The sequence below is a fragment of the Boleophthalmus pectinirostris genome, unplaced genomic scaffold, assembly GCF_026225935.1.
Source record: "Boleophthalmus pectinirostris isolate CB_2022bp ecotype Guang Dong unplaced genomic scaffold, ASM2622593v1 HiC_scaffold_10, whole genome shotgun sequence".
In the NCBI taxonomy this organism is placed as follows: domain Eukaryota; kingdom Metazoa; phylum Chordata; class Actinopteri; order Gobiiformes; family Gobiidae; genus Boleophthalmus; species Boleophthalmus pectinirostris.
This window is the reverse complement of record NW_026570971.1, coordinates 6871275-6893008: the sequence shown is the minus strand read 5'-3', so window position 1 is coordinate 6893008 and position 21734 is coordinate 6871275. Positions and strand designations below refer to the sequence as shown.

At 38.6% G+C, this 21734-nt stretch overlaps 1 protein-coding gene across 1 annotated transcript in view; it reads right to left on the bottom strand.

Annotated features, from left to right (window-relative positions):
- The window catches only part of meis2a (Meis homeobox 2a), a 300550-nt gene that overhangs the window by 21553 nt on the left and 257263 nt on the right, over positions 1-21734 (bottom strand). The window contains exons 10-12 of the mRNA XM_020927798.2: positions 9901-9959; positions 7322-7411; positions 3797-3896 (exon numbers count right to left, since the gene is read on the bottom strand). Of these exons, the coding sequence (XP_020783457.1) occupies positions 3838-3896; positions 7322-7411; positions 9901-9959 (208 nt within the window). The 3' untranslated portion in view covers positions 3797-3837. The remainder of the gene's footprint in view (positions 1-3796; positions 3897-7321; positions 7412-9900; positions 9960-21734) is intronic.

Here is a 21734-nt window from a genome sequence, read left to right as displayed (position 1 = left end):
AACCATGGAATAAGTGTGTTTGTCTTAATTCAAGCAGCATATAGTGGAGCAAGATGTATTTTCATATTTTAAGTACAAAAAGTCATCATTTTACGTTTTACAATTTTACAAATCACGATAAAACTTTCTTAACTTGGCTAGATTTAGTTTTTTTTGCGGTGTATTATGATTATTTCTGAACGTTTGTAAGACTTTTTGTTTTAAGTAAAATGACTTTTCCAAAATTTTCATTGAATTAAAAAAAAAATCCCAGCCTGGGAAATAATTTTTTCGATTTCTATGACTTTTCCAGGATTTCCATAACCGTGGGAACCATGTACATAGATATGATTAATTCTAAACTGTGGAACATTCAAGGCAAACCTATAACTTGTCCATAAAGAAAACAGATAATAAACCATCTTTTATTGAGGATTTGAACATTATCGTAGAGGAATATTAGACTTAAGTACGATGTAGTTGCGTGAAAGAGATACTAAAATTTCATCACTTTTCCAAAACTTTGCCAATGATATTTTCAATTTTCATGACTTTTCCAGGATTTCCATGACCGTGGGAACTCTGTCCATTAATCCCTAAAAGGTTGCGTTCACGTTCTACAATTTGATGAAAGTGCCATTATAACTCTATGGGAGATTCGCTGCTTTTGAAAGACACTGTATATCTAATCCTGACTCCTAACCCTAAACTTCTGATCTCCAAATGTGGAATCTTATCGTTATTTGCTTGTGATTGGCTGCACAAACTCGCCACATCAATCTTAGGGCACTGAGTTGACACAGAGGGCGTTGAACTTCGTTATTAGGCCCAGTAATTACAGCGATATGAACCATAAACCGGGTCAACAAACCTGCAACCTGACATTTACACGGCAAATTCCACCTGAGAATTCTGAACTCGGTATTAAACATGACGTCAAGACAACGCATCCTATTGGTGCTTCGCGGTGACATCGTGCTCTGGGTGTTCTACATGTATGTCTATGGTGAAATGTTTATGAAGTAACGTGACACAACGCACATATTACACTATCTTTGAGTGTCCAAAAAAGCGCTATATAAAACTGAAGCATTATTATTCTTATTATTACATCAGCAAACACATTTTTTTTCCTGAACACTCTTAAAAAAATACAAAATGGCCTTAAGCAACACATTTTCAGGATGGTTCTGTTCAGGTGTCCGATTTTCAACCAAAAAGGCGAAAGCGACAAACTGAAAAACTGTAATCTTACTCGAGGGACTTGTTTAACAGCACGAATCATCTCACGTGTTCTAATTCGAGATAAGTCGGTTCTTTATTCGGCCCTACAAAGGCAGAACGACGTAACATCACGAGCGCAACAAAATGAGTTCGTGTCACGTTGTTTGTACTCGAAACCTCCTTTATCGTGTGAATAAATATCACCAAAAATACTGAACTCGAAATTGACCTTTGATCCTTATTTGTCCGTTGCTGTACTTTGCCTTTGTGTCGTGAGCCAAAAATAAGGAGTCGTACAAAGGCAAAAGGCAAAAGGCAGTGACTGTGCATATTGTGTTTGCGATTTAGTTCATAAATATATTTTATTTTACAAACGGCTTCTTCTTTTTGTTGGGGCCTCGGCACAGGGTCTAAACACATTAAATAAATAAACCTTTGTATTCAATTATACGTAAATGATCTTTAACGTGTAGTATTTAAGTGTAAGTTTAAGTGTTGTGTAAGTATTTATTCATACTGTACACAGTGGCGGAGTTAGCAATTTGGGGGCCCTAGGTGAGTTAAGTTTGGGGCCCTCACTATAATTATTTATTTATTTTTTTCATATTGTTCTTGAAACATGCACATCTTTATTTATTTGAATTATGGTGGATTGGAAACTTGTCTTACTAGTTTGGTCGCTTACTAGAGAACCAGAGCTGAAAGTAGTTTTATTTTTTGCTAGTACAGTTATATTTTTGTTTACATCCATTACATACAGTATCATTATTATTATTATTTTTCTAATGATTATTGTTTAAAAGTAAAACTACTCTCATTTAAAGTCACACTGAGAGAAAATCAAATAGCTCTGAGGCCTCGGTGATTAGTCACATTAGTCAGGGAAAATGGTTGTGGGCCCCTTCAGGTTTGGGGGCCCTTGGCAGCTGACTACTTTTGCCTAATGGTAGCACCGCCTCTGACTGTACAGACTATAGGCGAGTTTCATTGTTGACAAAAGCGCGCGTTGCATGCTGGGAATTATTTTGGTCGGCGGCAAGAAAAACTAATTCAACATGACGGACGGAGCGAGAAAGCACGTAAAGGGTATTGATCCCGGTTATTTATCCACTCTAACGGCAGAGGACCCAAGACCATTTGACCAGAAATTGGTCATAAGCATCGATGGAGCCAAATCACCCTTTTCAACCCCTACAAATGTGGACCAAACCAAATTTCTGGTCAGAATCGCCAACTACCTGGACAAATATTCACTTGGGTGATATCCACAATGACTTGGTGGAAACTCCTGGGCCATTCACAGCAGAAAAGATGAAAACCTCCAAGAGTCTCGATGTGTTGTTGAACTTGTTGGAGTCCACGGTTTGTTAGGATCTTCTACGTTTGCTCTGCGAATGTCTAAAAGTCGTTTAATTCACCGTTAGCGGTTCTTTTCACTCAGAATACGAAAAAGACATTTTCCTTCTTCCGTGCTTCTATTTGTGCATCCGATAATGCAGCAGGAATTTACCATTATCGGGGATAAATACGCGAGGTTACGCACTGTGTTTGACCGCTACCGTGTTTCTTGCCTCCGACCAAAATATTTCCCAGCATGCAACGCGCGCTTTTAATAACAACTGAATAACAGCTGAAATTCGCCTATACTGCAAAGTCACTTGTGTGTCAAATTGGAAATCCAAAGCTCTTCTATATCATTTCAAACAAACTCCATGATGAAAGAACAAAAATGTGGCTGTTTGCTGCAGGTGTTCCAATCAGTGGGAGCAGGTAGAGGGCGCTCTTGGAAAAAGGATCAAAACTAAAACACAACAGACTCCAGGCTTAGGGCTCCACTAAGCCCCGATGAAGACCAGTTAAGGTCGAAACATGTCGGCTTTGGCCATTCAGATAAAGGCCTTTTGACTACATTTTTCCTCATGCGATTTTTTACTTTTTCTACTTCTTTGGAGCGCCTGGAGTCCGTTGTGTTTTAGTTAAACTCCACGATGACTCAAGCTTGGTGAGGTGCTTTTCTTATAATGGACTGAAGTCTGGGAAAAATCAAGCAATTAATAATGATCATGTCAGTTACTACCTTTTTTCTTAGCATGACTCATTATTTTTGGCTCATGAGGAACTGACAAATAAAGGTCAAACGTAAATTTTGTGCTCAATATTTTTCGCATACAAATATTTCTTCATTTTAGCGACTAGTGGTCAAATTTTTGGTACTTTTGTCTGGACAAAACAGAAACTTTGAAGTCATTTTTCTCAGTTTCACATTTAACAGTTTCAAATTTTCCGGTGAGTTAAGCTCTTTTTTGGTGTAGTCATATTGTGTTAAAACAAAGCAAAACTAAGAGTAACAGAGCTCCAGACAGAACAGTGCCTCCAGTTAGTATCACACCCCGAGGAAACATTGACGACATTGGCTGCGAAGTACCGATCACTCCGCGTTTTGTCCACAAGCAAACTCAGAAGGCATTTCCAGAGAATGAGAAACACACGCCGTTTGACGCTTAAGTGAAATGAAATTATGCAAGAAAAAAATTAAACCCACAACCCACCGACAAGTGTCAATAAAAATACAAGAAAAGAACCCAATACTTACTTCCCCCTTTGCCTTTTTTTGCTTTACAAGACGGGGAGGGGTTACATGTAGTGCCATTGCCCATCCATTCCCATATTCATCCCCATTCCACTCATAGGCCCTGGAAAGAGGAGAGAAACGAAAAGAGGGAGAAGTCAGCAAAAGGGAAAAAAAAGCAGAAAAAAAACGAGCGCAGAGATAGTTTATTTGTGATAGATTCCGTCCCGCGTGACCCAGGTTAGGAAGAACAACAAGCAGGAGAGGCAGCGGAGAGCTCGGGGGACCGGGCCAGGCCGAGGACGTGTTAATGCGCGGATTAGCGGCTAACAAGGGAGGCTAATGCTAAAGCTAAACAAGGTGATAAGTGGCGGGCGAGCGTGCCGAGGGTCAAGGGGGAGGCTGGCCAGGTCAAGAAAATGTTAGCGATACTCGTGCAGGAGGTTTGTGCGCACGTCTGAACACCTTATAGTGCCGTAACTTTAAAGCACATGCAATTCAGCCTGTAAATATCTTAAAAAAGGAGCACATTTTCAGTCAGATGTCCTTTCTATGTGAATATAAATGCCACTAATCTCGATTTTGGTGTTCAGTAAAACCATTTAAACTCACAAAATCTGAATATTCGGTTAAAGGATGTTCATTTATATCAGGGATCTCAAACCTTCACCTCCTTCCAAGTAGCTCGCCAAATGATTTCTGAATTATACGTACTGTTCTGAACAAGTAAAACTGAAGTAAATAAGTAAATAAATGGATAATTGTTTGGTTATCATGATTGTTATATACAGTGGGTGTCAAACTGAAATTCACAGAGCTCGAAATTAAAAACTGGGACCAAGTCGTGGGCCAAACTAAATATTTATTGAACAATTTCCACGGCATCTGCATGTTTTCTCTTCTTTCAAGATATGTAATGTTAAACCTTTTCTTATTAAAATAAATGATTAAGAATAGTTTTGCTTAAACATTGAATGTAGAACAGGGTTGGGCAAACTTTTTGACTCGAGGGCCACAAAGGGTTCTAAAATTTGAAGGAAGGGCCGGACCAGGAGCAGATGGATGGAGTTTTTTGGCAATTCACCTCATAAGAGAAAAAAATAACATGGGATATGTAGAAAATATATCCCATGTTATTAAAATATCCCATAATTGAAAATCATTACAAAGCATCACAACAAAATATCTGTCTTTCAGGTCCCACGGTATTTACTATTTACTGACTTTTAAAACACTGAAAATTATTGTTATTGTTGTTCTTCAAGGTCGGCGGGCCGGATCAAGAAGATTAAAGGGCCGCATATGGCCCCCGGGCCGTAGTTTGCCCATCTCTGATCTAGAACATTAAATAAATAATGTCTCTATAGCCTATCTGTAGTGGGCCAGCTCTAATACATATTTTGAAATGATCTCACGGGCCAAATATAATTATATCGCGGGCCAAATTTGGTCCCCGGGCCTGAGTTTGACATGTCTGATATATACAATCAAATTCTTGCGACCGCTAAAATGTGTAGCTTTCTAGAATTTTTGTTTTGTAAAGGTAGCTCACTGAAGCAAAAAGGTTGGAGACCCCTGATTTATATGTTCTATAACCAAACTTGTTGATTGTCGCTGTGTTCAATAATAACTGTGTCTTTAACAATCTTTAATTCAGTCATGTAGTATAAATATGACAATCTGTACAAATGTTTATATGCTCTTTCCAGTTTCATGCACTTCCACTTCCACTTTTCCTACCTCCTCCCATTGGTCAGTTTATAGTTTTTATGATTTCAGTGAGTGATAAATAAATATAACCAATCACAGTGAAGTGTGAACTTCAAGAAGAAGCAGAACTCTTTCTTACTGGCAAACCATTATCAAATCTTGTCTAGTGCAACATTATAAAAGGAAGAGGAGAAAAAAATTCAGTTTGTCGACTGGACAAAAGTTAGTTTGGTTGAAGACGTTTCGCAGCTCGTCCAAGCTGCTTCTTCAACCAAACTAACTTTTGTCCAGTCGACAAACTGAATTTTTTCTCCTCATGGATTCTACCTGGACGACTGAGGGATTCTTCACATTATAAAAGGAAATTTCAATCAGTTTTGAAGTTTTGGAGTGAATACGTTTCATCACTCCCCCAAGTGGCTTCTTATAGTTTTATAGTTATTTAATGAGACAGGAACAGTGCACAGTCTACACTAACTGTAACAGGGGAGATGTTTTGTACCAGGTTGTAGCACCAGTTCTAATTTCCACCCGTTGTCCCTGAGTAGATTCATTGACAGATTGTATTTAACTGAGTTTAGCTTTCAGATATTCTTCAGTTCTGACAGGATCACTGCCTTATATCTGTGTGAATGGAGGAGCGAACTACTCTGAAACTGACACACCCTAGTGGTTTCCATTAAGGAATATGTGTTATTATTTATGCCAATTGAACGACTCTAGGGTGTGAACTATCACCTGAGTTAGACAATATTTTTACAAATCTTGCAAGAGTAACAATGCAGCACGTATTTTTTTCTATAACTGCGGTGTCACCTGCTTGTTAATAGTGGTTCAGTCCACTGACCTACCCTAAGGTGTTGGGTAGTTGCAAATCTTGCCTAAAAGTGAACCTAGCCTCTACAAAAAATGTGTTTTTAACTTTTCAGAACACTTTAATAGTTAGTCTGATGGTGCCACATGTTTGTTGATAACGGTTCAGTCAATTGAACTACCCTAAGGTGTGAACTCAGCCGCCTGTCACCTGAATCATATAGAACTCTACAAAAAATGTGGTTTTTAACTTTTCAGAACACTTTAATAATTAATCTGATGGTGCCACATGTTTGTTAATAACGCTTCAGTCAATTGAACTACCCTAAGGTATGAACTCTGCCACCTGTCACCTGAATCATATATAACTCTACCTAGACTCTACAAAAAACTTAATATAATTTTTTTTTTACCAGATTATAATTGTTACATTTTCAGAGCACTTTAATAGTTACTCTGATGGTGTCACATGTTTGTTAATACCTGCGCAGTCCATTGAACTACCCTAAGGTGTGAACGGTCCCCTAAGTCATATTTTTGCAAATCTTGCCTAAACCGTACCCTAGCCTCTACAAAAAATGCAATTTTAAGTTTTTACCATATTATAATTGTTACATTTTCAGAGCACTTCCACATGCTTGTTATTAACGGTTCAGTCAGTTGAACTACCCTAAGGTGTGAATGATCACCTGAGTCATATATAACATGGCCTCTACAAAAAATGCATTTTTTTTTTTTTTACCAGATTATAATTGTTACATTTTCAGAGCACTTTAATAGTTAGTCTGATGGTGCCACATGCTTGTTAATAAGTGCGCAGTCCATTGAGCTACCCTAAGGTGTGAACGATCCCCTGAGTCATACTTTTGCAAATCTTTCCCAAATCGTAACCTCTAAAAACATTACAAACCAAATTATAATTCACACATTTCAATCTCATTTTTTCACAGCCAGTCTGAGGGTGCCACATGCTTGTTAATAACTGTGCCAAACTGTTCCGTCCTGAACCATGTCCTGCAGACTCACCGGCCGGTCGGATCCCCATGTGCTGCTGCCCGTCCAGCACGAAACTGCCCATGGGCTGGCCCTCGGGACTGTACGCCGCTCCCTGGCTCACTGAAGGATCAAGAAGAAAACCTGATTGTAGTCAAAACGTGGACATCAACACAGGAAGAGGGGGGCCGCGGGGAGGGGGAGGAGAGAAAAACACCAGACAATCAGCATATTGTCCCAGCTCTATAGCCCCAGACATACTGTTAGACATTGTTGGTCATGTTTGCACTGATTGACGCGTGGCATGCTAAGACACGGGCTCCTCCGGCATGCGCTCGCCAGCTCGCACAGTCGCTGTCATTCAAACGCGCGCACAGTAAAAGCATTGTTCGGATAAACGCAGACAAAAACATGCGGTTTGACAGGACGGAGAAGCCCGTTTCTGGCCAATCAGAGGAAGGAGGCTACAGGCTAACATGCACGGGAGAGTGTTGTTATAGTGGGATTGGTTTAACCCTTGTGTTGCTTCTGTGGGGTCAAAATGAATATGTTAGTAGTGTAAATGGCGGTTTTGGTTAGAATCGGGGTGTCGTTATGGGAAATTTTATGTTTTGGGGAGCTGCCAAATAAACCCCTTGAGTGAACCATGTGGGGTTATTATTTATTACATTTTTAAAAATAATAAAAATATACAAAACTAAGAAAAAAAGTAAAATAAAATAATAACATAAAAAATAAATAAAAAATATAATAAAATAATAATAAACAAATAATATTAATTTATTATAAATACATTAAAATAATAAATAGATAAAAAATAAAAAATAAATAAAAAATTTAATTAAATTATTCCCTAAGTAAGTTCTAATCTAACCATATAGAGTCACCAAATTTGGTAGCTGGCTTCAAAATAAATAAATAAATAAATAAAAATAAATTAATTAATTTAAAAAATTATTAATTAATACATTTTAAAAAATAAATTAAATAAATAAAGAAAATAAAATTATAATACAAAAAAATCATATTAATTAATTATAATAAATTAAATATAATAAATAATAAAATAAAATAATTCCATAAGTAAGTTCTTACCATATAGAGTCACCAAATTTCAAGATAGAGTCACCAAATTAAAACAATAATTAAGTTTTATTCTGAATTGTGAATATTATATAAGTTCCCCAAAACAAAATGTATGACTCAACGAAATCAATGTAAGAACACAAATGTATTAATTAATCCATTCATACATATTATGGGCTGTATGAATGGGGTCTTGAGTCGTTCCCCGGAGCATTCTAACCATATCCATATTCATATTAACCTTTCCATTACAATGTCATTTAGCATAATTATTATTGAACAACACAAGGGCTGAATCCATGGAAATCCCTCATTCACATTCACCAGCATTCAGCGTTCTCAATGAATGACTGCTTATCTCCCACGATAAAAACAACATCTCATACATGCTCTGCTCCTGTCATGTGTTGTAACCTAACAGCCTTATCTGGAATTATCGTGTTGCTTCAGATTAGCGGTAGCAGTTAGTCATGCTCATATTTTTGTCATTTTCTTTCTCCTATTTTTGTCAGAATTCACTCTCCGTATACAGGAATGGCACAAAGGGAGAGGTCGCCCACACTTGTAGCTGCATCTCATTTTCCAAATTTTGGTTTAATTACGTAACGCCCCGCTGGGTGTGTAAAGAGAACCTAATCTCGGAAAGTACATGCATTTCCTTTGCTAAAATATGTTTAAGTCACTGGAGATGTAATCAATGCTCAGAGCGAGAGTGAATCATGCATTTGGGATTTAAATTTTATTTAATTTGTTTATATTTTTTGGTAGATTTTTACAAATTATCAAAAAATTATCATCTTTTTAAAGGGTTTTCTGTACATTGTATAATTCTACATTGATAAGATATTCATATTCATATTTATTTACTACAAGACCTGTGAATTTAGGCTTGATCCAGAACACAAATATTGTAAAAAAAAAAAAAAAAAAAAAAAAGCTATAAATTTGGCCAATTGAACTTTAAAATGTAATTGAACTGTAAAATTTCAAGTGGGAAAAAAAAAAAAAAAAAATCTCTAAAAATAAATTCACACATTTTTATTTAATTAAAGCAGGGGAAAAAAATTGGCCAATTGAACTTAACAAACTTTAAAATTTCATGTGAAAAAAAAATTCTAAAAAAAATAAATAAAATTTTTTTGTCAATAACCTACTTTTTTTTAAATTTTTTATTAAAGCTGAAAAAAAAAATGGCCCGTTGAACTTAACAAACTCTAAAATTTCATTAGGAAAAAAAAAATCTAATTATGAGTTTTTATCAACAATCTACTATTCTAGAATTTAATAAAAGCAGGAAAAAAGTTGGCCAACTGAACTTAACAAACTGTAAAATCTCATGTGATAAAAAAAAAAAATTCCAAAAAAAAAAAAAATCATGTGTTTTTGTCACCAAGCTACAATTTTTGAATTCAATTAAAGCAGGAAAAAAAATCTAAGTGACATTTATAAAATTTCAAATATTCTCTTTCATGTACTGTATGTGAGTGCGTTTTTTTGTGTTATTTTTTTTTCCACGTTTTTCTTACCTGCTCGATTCGACTGGTCAATCATGGGCTGTACTATTCTTCTCCTGGCATTGATGAACCTGAAAGACACGAGAGAGGAGACAAATCAGATTTAGTGACCTTGCATCACACATTACGAGTTCTATTTTTAGAGCGACGTTACCCTGGGCCCCCCAAAAAAACCTATCAACGCCCCTGCAACAAAAGAACGATTGTGCGCCGACCCGGGAGCACCGTGATATTTTTAATGTGCCTCATGATCTATTCTTTCCCCCTTTTAATAAAGCTTTTGATTACGCTGGGTTGCTATGGACACCGGGGAGACATTTCTCAAGTATTAAATGCGGCGCAGGTAGGTGGCGAGATAGCGTTTTATCGTCAGAGCTGGCGCGAGGTAGGAGTAGGAGCCCTCGGTATCAAAGGTGACACAGCTATATACAGGATGAATAGGTTTTGATTTGCAAGACAAAACCCAACCCTATTCCGATTGGCTGGCGACAGATCAATCACTCCGTTTTGACCATTTTATGAGCCTAAAATGCAAAAGTGGTAAAGCGCTGATGGGGTGATAAAAAGGTTGTGGGTTTGACGCCAACAATCAAAGCAAGGTCAACAAAGCATGCCTTCGTTTTCAGCCGCACACATGGCGAAAGTGGTGACCCTAAACCACCCCTTGAGGAAAAGTAAGCGGTAAAAGAGCCCGCTTCTTAGACCTGAAGTTAAATATGGACTCCTCTTAAGAACTGAGACACGCTAGAGGAATTAACAAAGATTTATAGGTGCACTGTGTAACTTTTCTTGAGTCTCCATGTTTGTTTGGGACGTTACTCTTATCTTGCCTCGAAAAACACTCATTCTTACTTTGACCAGGCTCGCCTCTCCGCAGATTTGACCTGTAACTTGGCCTTGGTCATTTTCTCCCTGCGTATTTGAGCAATGTGTCTCGCCCCTGTACAGATATGTGGTATAAGCAGCTCTTGAAGTCAAAATAAGGTGAATAAGGTGACGATTTTCTGGCTCCTATGTTCCTGTATCTGATCTTTTAATGACAGTCTGAACGATGCAGATCAGATTTTTTTCAAATACGACCCAGGACACTTGGATATTTGACCCTAAAACCGATACATATCCGATCTTTTGACATGCGACTTCAGTCTGAACGGTCAGGTCACATTCATCCCACCTACAGGTCAGGCTCGGAGTCTCGTCAATGGAGCGAAAGCGAGGTTCGCGAGTTAATTAATACTTGGGTCGATCGCTGTATTCTGGCCAAACTGGAAGGTTCTTATTTATCGGAACTGGGCGTTTTTTGAAATGATTGCCAAAGAAATGTCCGAGCACGGCAACAGACGGTCCTGGCTTCAATGTCAATGAAAAATAACAAACCTGCGAGCCAAAAACAAGGAGGCTAAAGACAAACAAAACAAACAAGGCAGCCGTGGACGTGTAACCTGTCCATTTTTCGAAGAACTGAACCGTATTTTGAGAGTCAAGCCCAGCGTTTAGACGACTTCCGTAAACACTGAACACGCTCGATGAGTGTGACGTCGTCGTGTCCTCCAATGCGCATGCGGGACACTTTTGGGGCGTTTAAAGTTCACACTGGAGATCACAAACAAGTCGGATTTAACCCGGAAATGTGAACGACTTCGCAAAAAAATCCGAATTAAGCATTAAGCCCTGCAGTCTGAACGTAGTCTAAGAGCGGTTTGTACTGTCTGCAAGTTTTTTAAGAAAGTCAAAATGAAAAAAAGCACCTTGTAACGGAATACGTACTGTACTAGAAATCCTACTTTTCACGGACTATTTGATCATGACCATCCCACCTCCATCTTCGTATCACCCGCTGGAATCTCAACGTCAGCTTTGAGTTACAAATGACTCTTTTCATTCCAAGCCCGACTCCCGACTCCCACTCCAGCCTTCCCCCCCCTGGGCCGGGACCCCCGCTCCGCTCCCCGTGCATTGTAGGGCCTCCACACTCTCCGCGCACTCCCCTCTCCAGCTGTCCAGAAATGAGGACCAGGCGTGGGGCTACTCGGTGCCTTTCACGAGGTATTGTTATGTCAGCGAGCCCATCAATTAGGCTGTCTGAAGTTTTATCACCAGAGCCAGCTCCACAAAGCAGCCTCCCCTGGCCGCCCCATTGGTCCGGTGGCTGTGGCGGAGGAGAGTCGCGGGTCATCTGGAGGTGACCGCGAAAAAGGGGGTAAGGCCTGGACTGCGGATCCTGGTCACCGGATTGATCGATCTATCTAGATAACCAAGAATACGCAGCTTTAGAGGTCAAAGTATGTCCACTGTGTACTGTCTGCGCCTAATTATTGTCTAATTGGTGATAGTTTTATTGTACGATAATCAGGAAGTGCGCGTTGGCATGCTAGCTTCAGCGCTCTTGCTTCGGCAGTAAACCTATGGTGTTGTCAAAATTGCATATGAGTCGAAAAGCATTGACGAAACTCTTGAAAAATCAAAACAAAAACTAAGAAAGACGTATCCCATGGCAACAGTGTCTCTAAAAACGTTTCTCGAAGTAGATATCGCAAATGATTATTCGTACACCAATGTCAGTGTGTATAATTGGGCCTGTGGAATCTGTTGTTGTTGTGCCCTTAAGCAAGACACTTCATCCACCTTGTATAGGCAACGGTAGCTACAATAACATCTTATCACAAGTGAGTATGGAATGAAAGAATAATTTATATATTATGATATTTGTTGCCGATCCTAAAACTGTATTACCGGTTTGAGAGAAGTTTGAGAGAAGAACTCAGCCTAAATCTACAGAGTTTGTGCGTTAAATATGTGTGAATGAAACAAAACAAAACACAACTCCAGATATGTTGGTCCGTGCGCCATTCGTTCTTTTGAATTTCAATTAAAAACAAAAAAACTGTAAAATGGGAAAACAGTTGGTTATTTCATTATTTGGTTTTAGTGTCAAACAAAAAAAAAAACTGACTTTGACCTAAATTTCCAATATTTATAAGTTTATTTCATATACCACAAATGAAAAAACAGTCTCGGTGCCTATTTTAATTTAGATATTTTAGTTTCTCTGGTTTATTTGCTCCGGAAGTTCTGCTGCTTTGACGTGCCATGTGTAAATTCAGTGTTGACTGAATAAAGGAGTTTATCGCTGCTACCTGTTTCTCGTCATGGAGTTTAACAATTACTTTCTGAGACACGAAACTAAACGTGTCCCTATAAAAGACGACGACATGTTTGTTCACAAAACTGCAGCGATGTTTCAGGTAAGTCCTTCTAGCAGCAGAACTTCCGGGGCAAATAAACCAGAAAACGAGAATAAAATATAAAATAAACAGAATACCAGAGAATAAAACATAAAAATTGAAATCGCCATGATGACAATTTTGTATTAAAATATTGGAAATAGAGGTCAAAATCAGTTTTTTTGTTTGGTTTCTACTCAAACCGAATAATGAAATGACAAACTTTTAAAAATTGTATTGTTTTCCGAACAAATTGTACACAGACTTATGTTTTTTTGTTTTTTTTAGGAGGTTCATCATTATAACATAGATCAGCAAATATTGTCATACAGACCTTTTAAAATCCTAAACTTTGACAAAGTTCAAAGTCCCTCCAAGTTCAAAATGTTACTAAATTGCGCTAGTCCTATGAGGTCAAAGTTCAACCGTCCATCTTTACAGTATCAGCACAAAAATCCAGCATATCATATCCACCAATCAAGTCCACCCTTTCTTGACCTCTCTTGCGCTCTCTCCATCCCTCTCTCGTTCCTTTCACGTACTAAACATGTAGCGTGGACTTAGCGCTACAGGTACTGCCATGTGTTTGAGATTACTCCTCGGTTTCAAATCACGTCAGACCTGTCCTGCACGGAGCCCACCGCCTCTCGTAACGTACGCTCGGCGGCGGCAACCATCAGTGGGGCGAGCGCAACCTGGTCATTAGCCTCTCGCAAAGACCTGGAACCAATTTGGCTCGCCTAATCCCCCATGAAGCCCCGATACCTGCCCTTACCTTCTGCAATGAACTTAAATGGCTGTAATCTCGGCCAGCTCAAAGTCACATGGTTAAACGTACAAAATGCTCAGTCGAAGGATGAAAAAAAAAACAAAAAAACGGAGGAGAAGAGAGGCGCGGTGCTCATTTGCAAGGGGGCATCCAGAGGGCACGAGGCAGGGGTGCGCACTAGGCCCCTTAAAGTTCATATGACGTTTTTTTCAAATTCTGACTTCGTTTAGTAGTGAGTTAGTATCTGTTATCTATGATCAATATTTATCATAGTTTTGCATCAGTTACGTGACAATTTGTGGGGAAAAAAGCACAAAAATACAAGACGTAGCAGTGAGTTTTAAAACAGAATCCCTAATATCTATGTCACGGAAAATTCCATCCAAAATACATGGACAATTTACGCACAAGAAACTTTTTTTGACAGTTGAAATCTTCAGATGTTGCCATTTCTCTTTAATAGTCTAATCATAAATTTTAGTGATTGTTTACCATATAAAAATCAATAGTGCGCCTTATGTATTATTTCTGGTTGTGCTTACTGACCTCGAGCTGATTTTATGTCGTACACAGCGCTCAAAAATCTGTCAAAATGTTTTAGTATGACTTTGGTAAACTACGAAGACGCGCATATTCCGCTGAGTCGTGTCCTTTAGTCCGACAAAAGCTGAACCGCATCAGCGCACAAGGAGCGAGCTGTTTTTTTCAGCGATTATAGTTTATGCAAATGAGCCATGTAGTTTTAAGTTTCGTCTCTGTAAAACGTAAACAAATGTGCGTAAAGCTGCATTAAACACATTATTACTCAATGTATATTTGAGTCGTCCTCGTAGGAAATAAACAAATTTAAATTTTCCGCCCACATTCACATTCATAATCCACATTCACCAAGACAGGGAGGCAACGCCGGGCGAATTACGCCACGATCTGCCTGACGGATCGTGGACGCCTGGACTAAAAGATCAGTCTCAAGTGTCGTCCGTTTGTTTCACTTAATGCACCTTATAATCTGGTTTATGTATGAAAACAGACAAGAGAATTCGACATTATTGATATTGCGCCTTATAATCCGAAAAATACGTTACATTATGGTTCTAAAAGGAAGTAAAATCAACTTATACATATATAATAATAATTAACAGACAAAACTAGGCAAGATTTTTAGTTTAAAAAATGTTGACGACCTTTTAGTGAAATGAGTGATCTAACTTTTCATATGCGCTTTAACTTTAGAAGGTAAAACGCACAAGTAACACAACACCACCAACGCTAGAGTCCAACACTAACGCTGGTGTAAACGGAGAGAGGGCATCCAATGTAGCTGGACAAGCAAACTGAGACATTCCTGCTTCTGCCAAGGTACAGCTCGCTCCAAATCATAACCGCGTGCATCTGTGCCCATTCTGATCCATAAACACTTCATATTAGGAATTTTACTCCCAGGTGTCAGATCTGCCCACACCATTCCTACACTCCAAACTCCACCGGACTGGAGGAATACGCAACTGGAACATACACGTGCAAATGTACCAATAAATCCTACTAAAGCAAACTCAATTACCAAGAAAAATGAGAATATAAAAGAGTTTAGATAAATACTAGATACAAATAATCAGTAAATTATGTGGATTTGTTTCACTGTACCTGAACGATTTGCAGTGATCCAAAGTTATTCCTCAATTATCTTATGTATTCCGAGTTAATTATTCACTTTTTACAACTTTCAGCAACAACAACTAGCATGCTAACCACACACTTCATGTTTCTATTAGCTGATCAGATTAATTTGACTGGAACAACACGGATAAAGTTTGACCTCAAATGGGTTCAGGGCTCTAAATTAAACAAATTTATCCAGAATTTATCCTTTACGGGTGTTTCTATTGCTCAAAAATATTTAAAAAAATACAATAATTTTCTCTGTGAATAGGGTTACCTTTCCATAGATGTGACCTGTAATATAGCCTTTTGTTGTCTACGTTGAGATAAGATAAGAAGGTTTCATCTCTTCCGTGGAACACTGAAGACAAATCAATAATGTGGGGCAGACCCTACACCAGAAAAGTTAAACAATGCATGTTTACGTTTTTGAAAATGATAAAATGTGATATTCGAAACCGCAAGTTAAGACAGACGAAAGAATGAAGGTAAATGACTTTCCGACATCCAGACATTAAAATTAATTCCCATTGTACCACTTCTTTACAAGAACCGGGACAGTCACAGTTTTGAGCCCTGTGTCCACTGTCCCTGCAGATTTGTCTCAATTTTTTTTACAAGAAATGTCCCAGATGTCCCTATTTTTGACTAATCTGATCTCTGCAATCAGTAAATCATTAAATACATTGAGCTTTGTTGAGCTAAAATACAGAAAAACTGCTTAAAAACGACCAAAAGACAAAGAAACACGTTAGTCCTGAATGGTTTCTGCATAACAATTTTCCTTAATTACGCACTCCTTTTTTATTTACTTTACAGTTTACGTCACAGTTTGTTTTAAAATTTACTTTACGGTTTACTTTACAATTTACTTTACAGTTTGTTTTAAAATTTACTCTACATTTTACTTTCAATTTACTTTCTTTCACTTTACAATTTGTTTTACAGTTTGTTTTAAAATTTACTTTATGGTTTATTTTACAATTTACTTAGATTTACTTTACAATTTACTTTCTTTCACTTTACAATTTCCTCTCCAGTTTATTTTACAATTGACTTTACAGTTTGTTTTAAAACTTACTTTACGATTTACTTTGATTTCCTTTACATTTTACTTCATGGTTTATTTTACAATTTACTTTAAAATGTACTTTAAGATTTATTTTACATTTTTAATCTCGCACTCGATTGACAATTTTATTATTACCAACCACCACAAACCAGGTGAGTCGTGGCTTTTATTTTATTTTTTTAAAAATCTGCTCACCTATTTCAACACTCTTTCACCGTCACCACACCTTACGCCTTCTATCATGTGTTTACGCCCGTTCCCATGGCGCCCGGATGCACAGCGGGGGCGGGGTCACCCATTAGCCCCTCCCCCCCCGTGGCCTCAGAGCCCCTTTATCAGCCTGAGCAAAGCCAATTGAGATTATCAGAGGCCGGCCGCGATAACACTGTTTTCCCTGGACCCCTGAGCTGCTAATGGAGTGTGCTTAGACCAATCCTCCAGAGATGGACTTGGGAGCGGTGGATAGATAGATGGACGGATGGATGGATGATGGGAAGAAGCAAAACCCCGGAGGAAAAACGCCTGAAGTTGACCGCCGAGACCTCCTCAATTCCCAACCACTCGCTAAAACACGCGCGCTGGCCGTAAATCCGCCGCTCGCTGGCTTCTCCGCAGGTTGGCCAGAACACGGTGGCGCTCGCGGGGGACCCGAAAAAAGTCCAAGAAGCAAAAAAAAAAGGGGTTTTATTATCAACATCTGGCGGTGGGGTTTATTGCGGGCCGGCCTCTGCGCAGCGTTAGTCGGCGCGCACGGTTAGCGGGGGCTAGCGCGCAGCATGGGAACTCCACGCTGTCTTCAAACAAATAATTAAAGGCGAGGTGAGCGGGTCGCGCGGGGGTCATTCCTCGGGATACTGGCTCAGAATGTGTACAGGAGGAGGAGGAGGGCTGGAAGGTGGGGGAGTGGTGTTTAAAAAGGACATGGGTGGTGTTTTAAAATGTTTTTTACGGGTCTGACGGAGTGTTTTTTTTTTGTTTTGGTTACTTTCAATCAAATGTAATGTCAAGTACATTGTATATGTAGCGTAAGAATCTGAGTATCATTCTATAATTCATTTTTCAAAATAAAACCAAAAAGAAGAAAATGAAAAAACAGCTATTTTCTTCATTATTTGTCTCCAAAACCAAAATGTAAAAACAATAAAAAACTGATAACGTGCGTTTACCGTTTCCCATGACTTAAACGGCGAAGCTAGACTAAACTAGGACTAAACCAGGACTAAACCAGGACTTAACTAACCAGGGTGTCCGTGTAGACTGTCAGGTGATCGGGACTGAGACCGGGACCAGACCAGGACTGAGACTGGGACCAGACTGGGACCAGGACCAGGATTGAGACAGGGACTGAGATTGGGTTTAGCCCGGGATTTAGACCGGGACATGATCAGGACTGAGACTAGGACTGAGACCGAAACTGAGACTGAAACTGAGACCGGTTTAGTCCTGGTTCAGTTCTGGTTTACTCCTGGTTTAGACCTGGTTTAGTCCTGGTTCTGTCGGTATGAAGAGCAAAAGTCATGCATTGTAGTTTTAGACATGAAAACAGGAAACAGCCCTTACAAATTTTTTTCCCATTTTTCAGCTAAACCTAAAAAAATATATATATACGCCATTTTTAGTTCTCAAAAAAGTCACATGAGTTTCTTAAACCTGCTTAAATTAACCAAATCATAACTCCAGATTCATATTTTTTAAGGAACATTATACTTTTAAAGTGCCACAGCTGGATTTTCCCCATGTATTTGAGGAAATGTTGTCTTATAAGCAGCTCTTGAGGTCAAAATGAGCTCGTTGTGTACTGTCCGATAATCAGGAAGTGCGTGTTGGCATGCTAGTTGTTGTAAAAAAACACCAAGAAACTCATCACGGTGAATAATTCAGATGTTTTGGGACACGTAAGGGAAATGAGGAATAACTTTGGACGACTGCAAACTGTTTAAAATGAGCTAGGTTTCTAAAGGAGAACAAGTTCCAAGTCAGATCTGCGGAGAGGCAATCCCCGCTCACTGTTTTTCTAGGTATTTTTGAGCTATGAAACCACCTGGAATTAAATAAACGTAAGGTAGAGCTGCTTAATATCATACTGTGGAACATTCTAGACAGAACAATGACATTCCCATAGACAAAAAAGAAAAAAACACGGTTAAAAAAAAAAAAAAATTTTTTTCTGATTAGAAGGTTTTCATTTTTCATTCCGCACTCTTCTCTCTAATTTAATGTCTGTCTCTTTTAAATTTTATGATGATTAGTTATGTTTTGACTTATTTTTATTGCATTTTTAACCTATTTCTTATTCTGTAAAGCACTTTAAATTAATTTTGTGTACGAATTGTGCTGTACAAATAAACTTGCCTTGCCTTTACACAGCAGCTTTTAAGTTCTTAGTACAGGAGGACGTCTTATGTGGCCTCGCGAGAAACCTTTTCAAACTCCGTATCAAAAAATGGCAGCTATGTTTTGGCGCCCGGGTGCGAATGCGTATGCACCGAACTGTCAATATTGTCCATGTCGATGCATATTTGACACCGAAGCGCCAATTGGCCGACAGGGGACTTTCACTAACACGGCCCCGGGTACACGCAGCACGCATGTTCAAACTTCAAACCGCGGTAAATCACATGACGGACTGCTCGTACGCCCGCCGTAAAGGAGGAAAGAGACGGTCGAAAAAGACGGCGCGTGTGTCATATTTTAGGACGCGTCTGTGACAAGTCAACAAGATTTAAAGCGGAGTTCAGCTGCTGCGGGAGGTACGGGCGGCGACTATTCTGAGCCCGGAGGTCAGAGGTCGTAGAAAACACAACAGGCCGACGGGAAAACATATTCTGACTTTATAAACGTTTTATTTACGTTGCTCGGGACGCGTAAGGTAAGCGCGGGAAAACTTTGCGAACTGCGTAAAATGAGCTACTTCTGTTTTTCAAAAAGATTAAAACAGGAAAAACAATCAAGTACAGCAGCTTTCGAGAAGGTAATACTTAGAAGTCTTATGTGGCCGCGCTAGAAACCTTTTGAAACTCTAGATCCGAAAATGGCAGCTATGTTTTGGAGCTCGCTGTGAATGCGTACGCACATAACTCTCGATCTTGTCCGTGTAGATACATCTTTAGTCACCTGGACAATGTTTTTAACTCTGAGACGTTTCTGAAAGTCATTATCAATCTGTTCGGAGACACTAGAGAAACTAAAAGGAACTCTATTTTAGAACTGGATATCATTAAGAAGTTGCCGATACTAAACTAGGGCCACGATACGATTCGTTTTTTGATACAGCGCAGTTTTAATTCAATACAATTCGATATATTTTAAATACGGTTCAAAACAAAGGCTAAATCATCTCTCTGATACTAAAAGTCAAAGATTGTTCAAAGTTAAAATGAAAAACACCCATTTTACTCGTCAAAACTGCAAAAATGTCAACACTATTGTAGCTCTTACACAATATAATCTAGTAAAATATACCTAAAAATACTCTCCCATCCCAGAAGATTTATTCAAACCCAGTAATTTGTCCCAGTTTTATACAAAAAAATGTCCCAGGTGTGTCTATTTTTCACCAATTTGGCTTAGACCTGGTTTAGACCTGAAGTAGACCTGATATAGTCCTGGTTTACTCCTAGTTTATTCCTAGTTTAGACCTGAAGTAGACCTGATATAATCCTGGTTTAGTTCTAGTTTATTCCTGGTTTAGAACTGATATAGTCCTAAAGTTAGCCTTAGTTTAGTCCTAAAATCGACCTCATATAGTCCTATTTTAGCCCTAGTTTAGCCTTGGTTTAGAACTGGTTTAGAATTGATATAATCCTAATTTTAGCCCTAGTTTAGCCTTGGTTTAGACCTGGTTTAGAATTGATATAATCCTAATTTTAGCCCTAGTTTAGCCTTGGTTTAGACCTGGTTTAGAATTGATATAATCCTAATTTTAGCCCTAGTTTAGCCTTGGTTTAGACCTGGTTTAGAATTGATATAATCCTAATTTTAGCCCTAGTTTAGTCCTGCTTTAGACCTAGTTTTGGTTGTGTTTATTGTGCTGAAAAACTGAAGCACATAAGTCTAGTTTTAGCCCCAGTTTAGGCTATTTTTCACCAATTTGATCCCCACTAAGGGTAAATTGGAGAATATATTGTCATTTGTTTGGCTAAAATATAGAATTGATGCTTGAAAATGACGTTAAGACAAAAGAAAAATGCAACAACAGTCCCTCAGATTATGACTGACCCACAAATGAGTCGGGAACGGAAAACGTTACGTGCTCTTTTCACAATTTTATTTAAGACGGGTGCACACGGTGCGATTTTGGTCCCATTTTGAGCCGATTTTTCACTCGACTGTGCGACTGTTTTCGTGATTGAACCAAGTTTTGGTTTAATCGTGTCGTGCTTCGTGTAGCGGGGTAATGAGAACCGAGTAATACCTCACGACCTCTACCTCTCCGTCGGCATTCGTAGGTCGCAAAAATATCAAACCTGTTTGAAATCCAGTCGCCTCTCGTGAGGGTTTCGCATTGCTGACGTAGTTCGTACAGCGTGAGAACATGAATCTTGAGCTGTGAACTTTAAAACCCTGAGAATTGGTCGTACGGTTTGAGCTGGGACTGAGTGAAACAATCGAAAATATCGTCTCGCTATCGAAATTTTGTTGTGTCCCAGTTTGAAGTCTAAAAATCTGGTCACTCTAAGCTTGCGACGCATTTTCTTAGCCTCAGAGAAAGTTAAACTAGTTGCAGAGCTAACTATCTAAGAGTAAGAAGTGAGGAGTTTCCCGTGAAAGTCCAGCGTGGCATCTCGTTAAATTGCGTTTTTTATTTTTTTTTGCGACGCATACATCATTCTCTGATGGATTTTCCAAAACTTTAATGTCTCTGGAGCTCCCTGGGTTTGTAAAAGGAATTGTTGTCATGTATTTTTTCTTTCTTTTCTTTTCTTTAAAAAAAAAATCACAATTCAGTAAACTTCAATAAAATAGTGAAAATTGTTTTGTAAATTAGCCACTTGATTTTTCCCCATGTATTTAAGCAAAATTTGCCTTAAAAGGTACATTGTGTCACTTTTCTGTCAAATTCTTGTTATTGCTTTGTCTGCAGTGTTGGGGAGTAACAGATTACATGTACCGGAGTTACGTA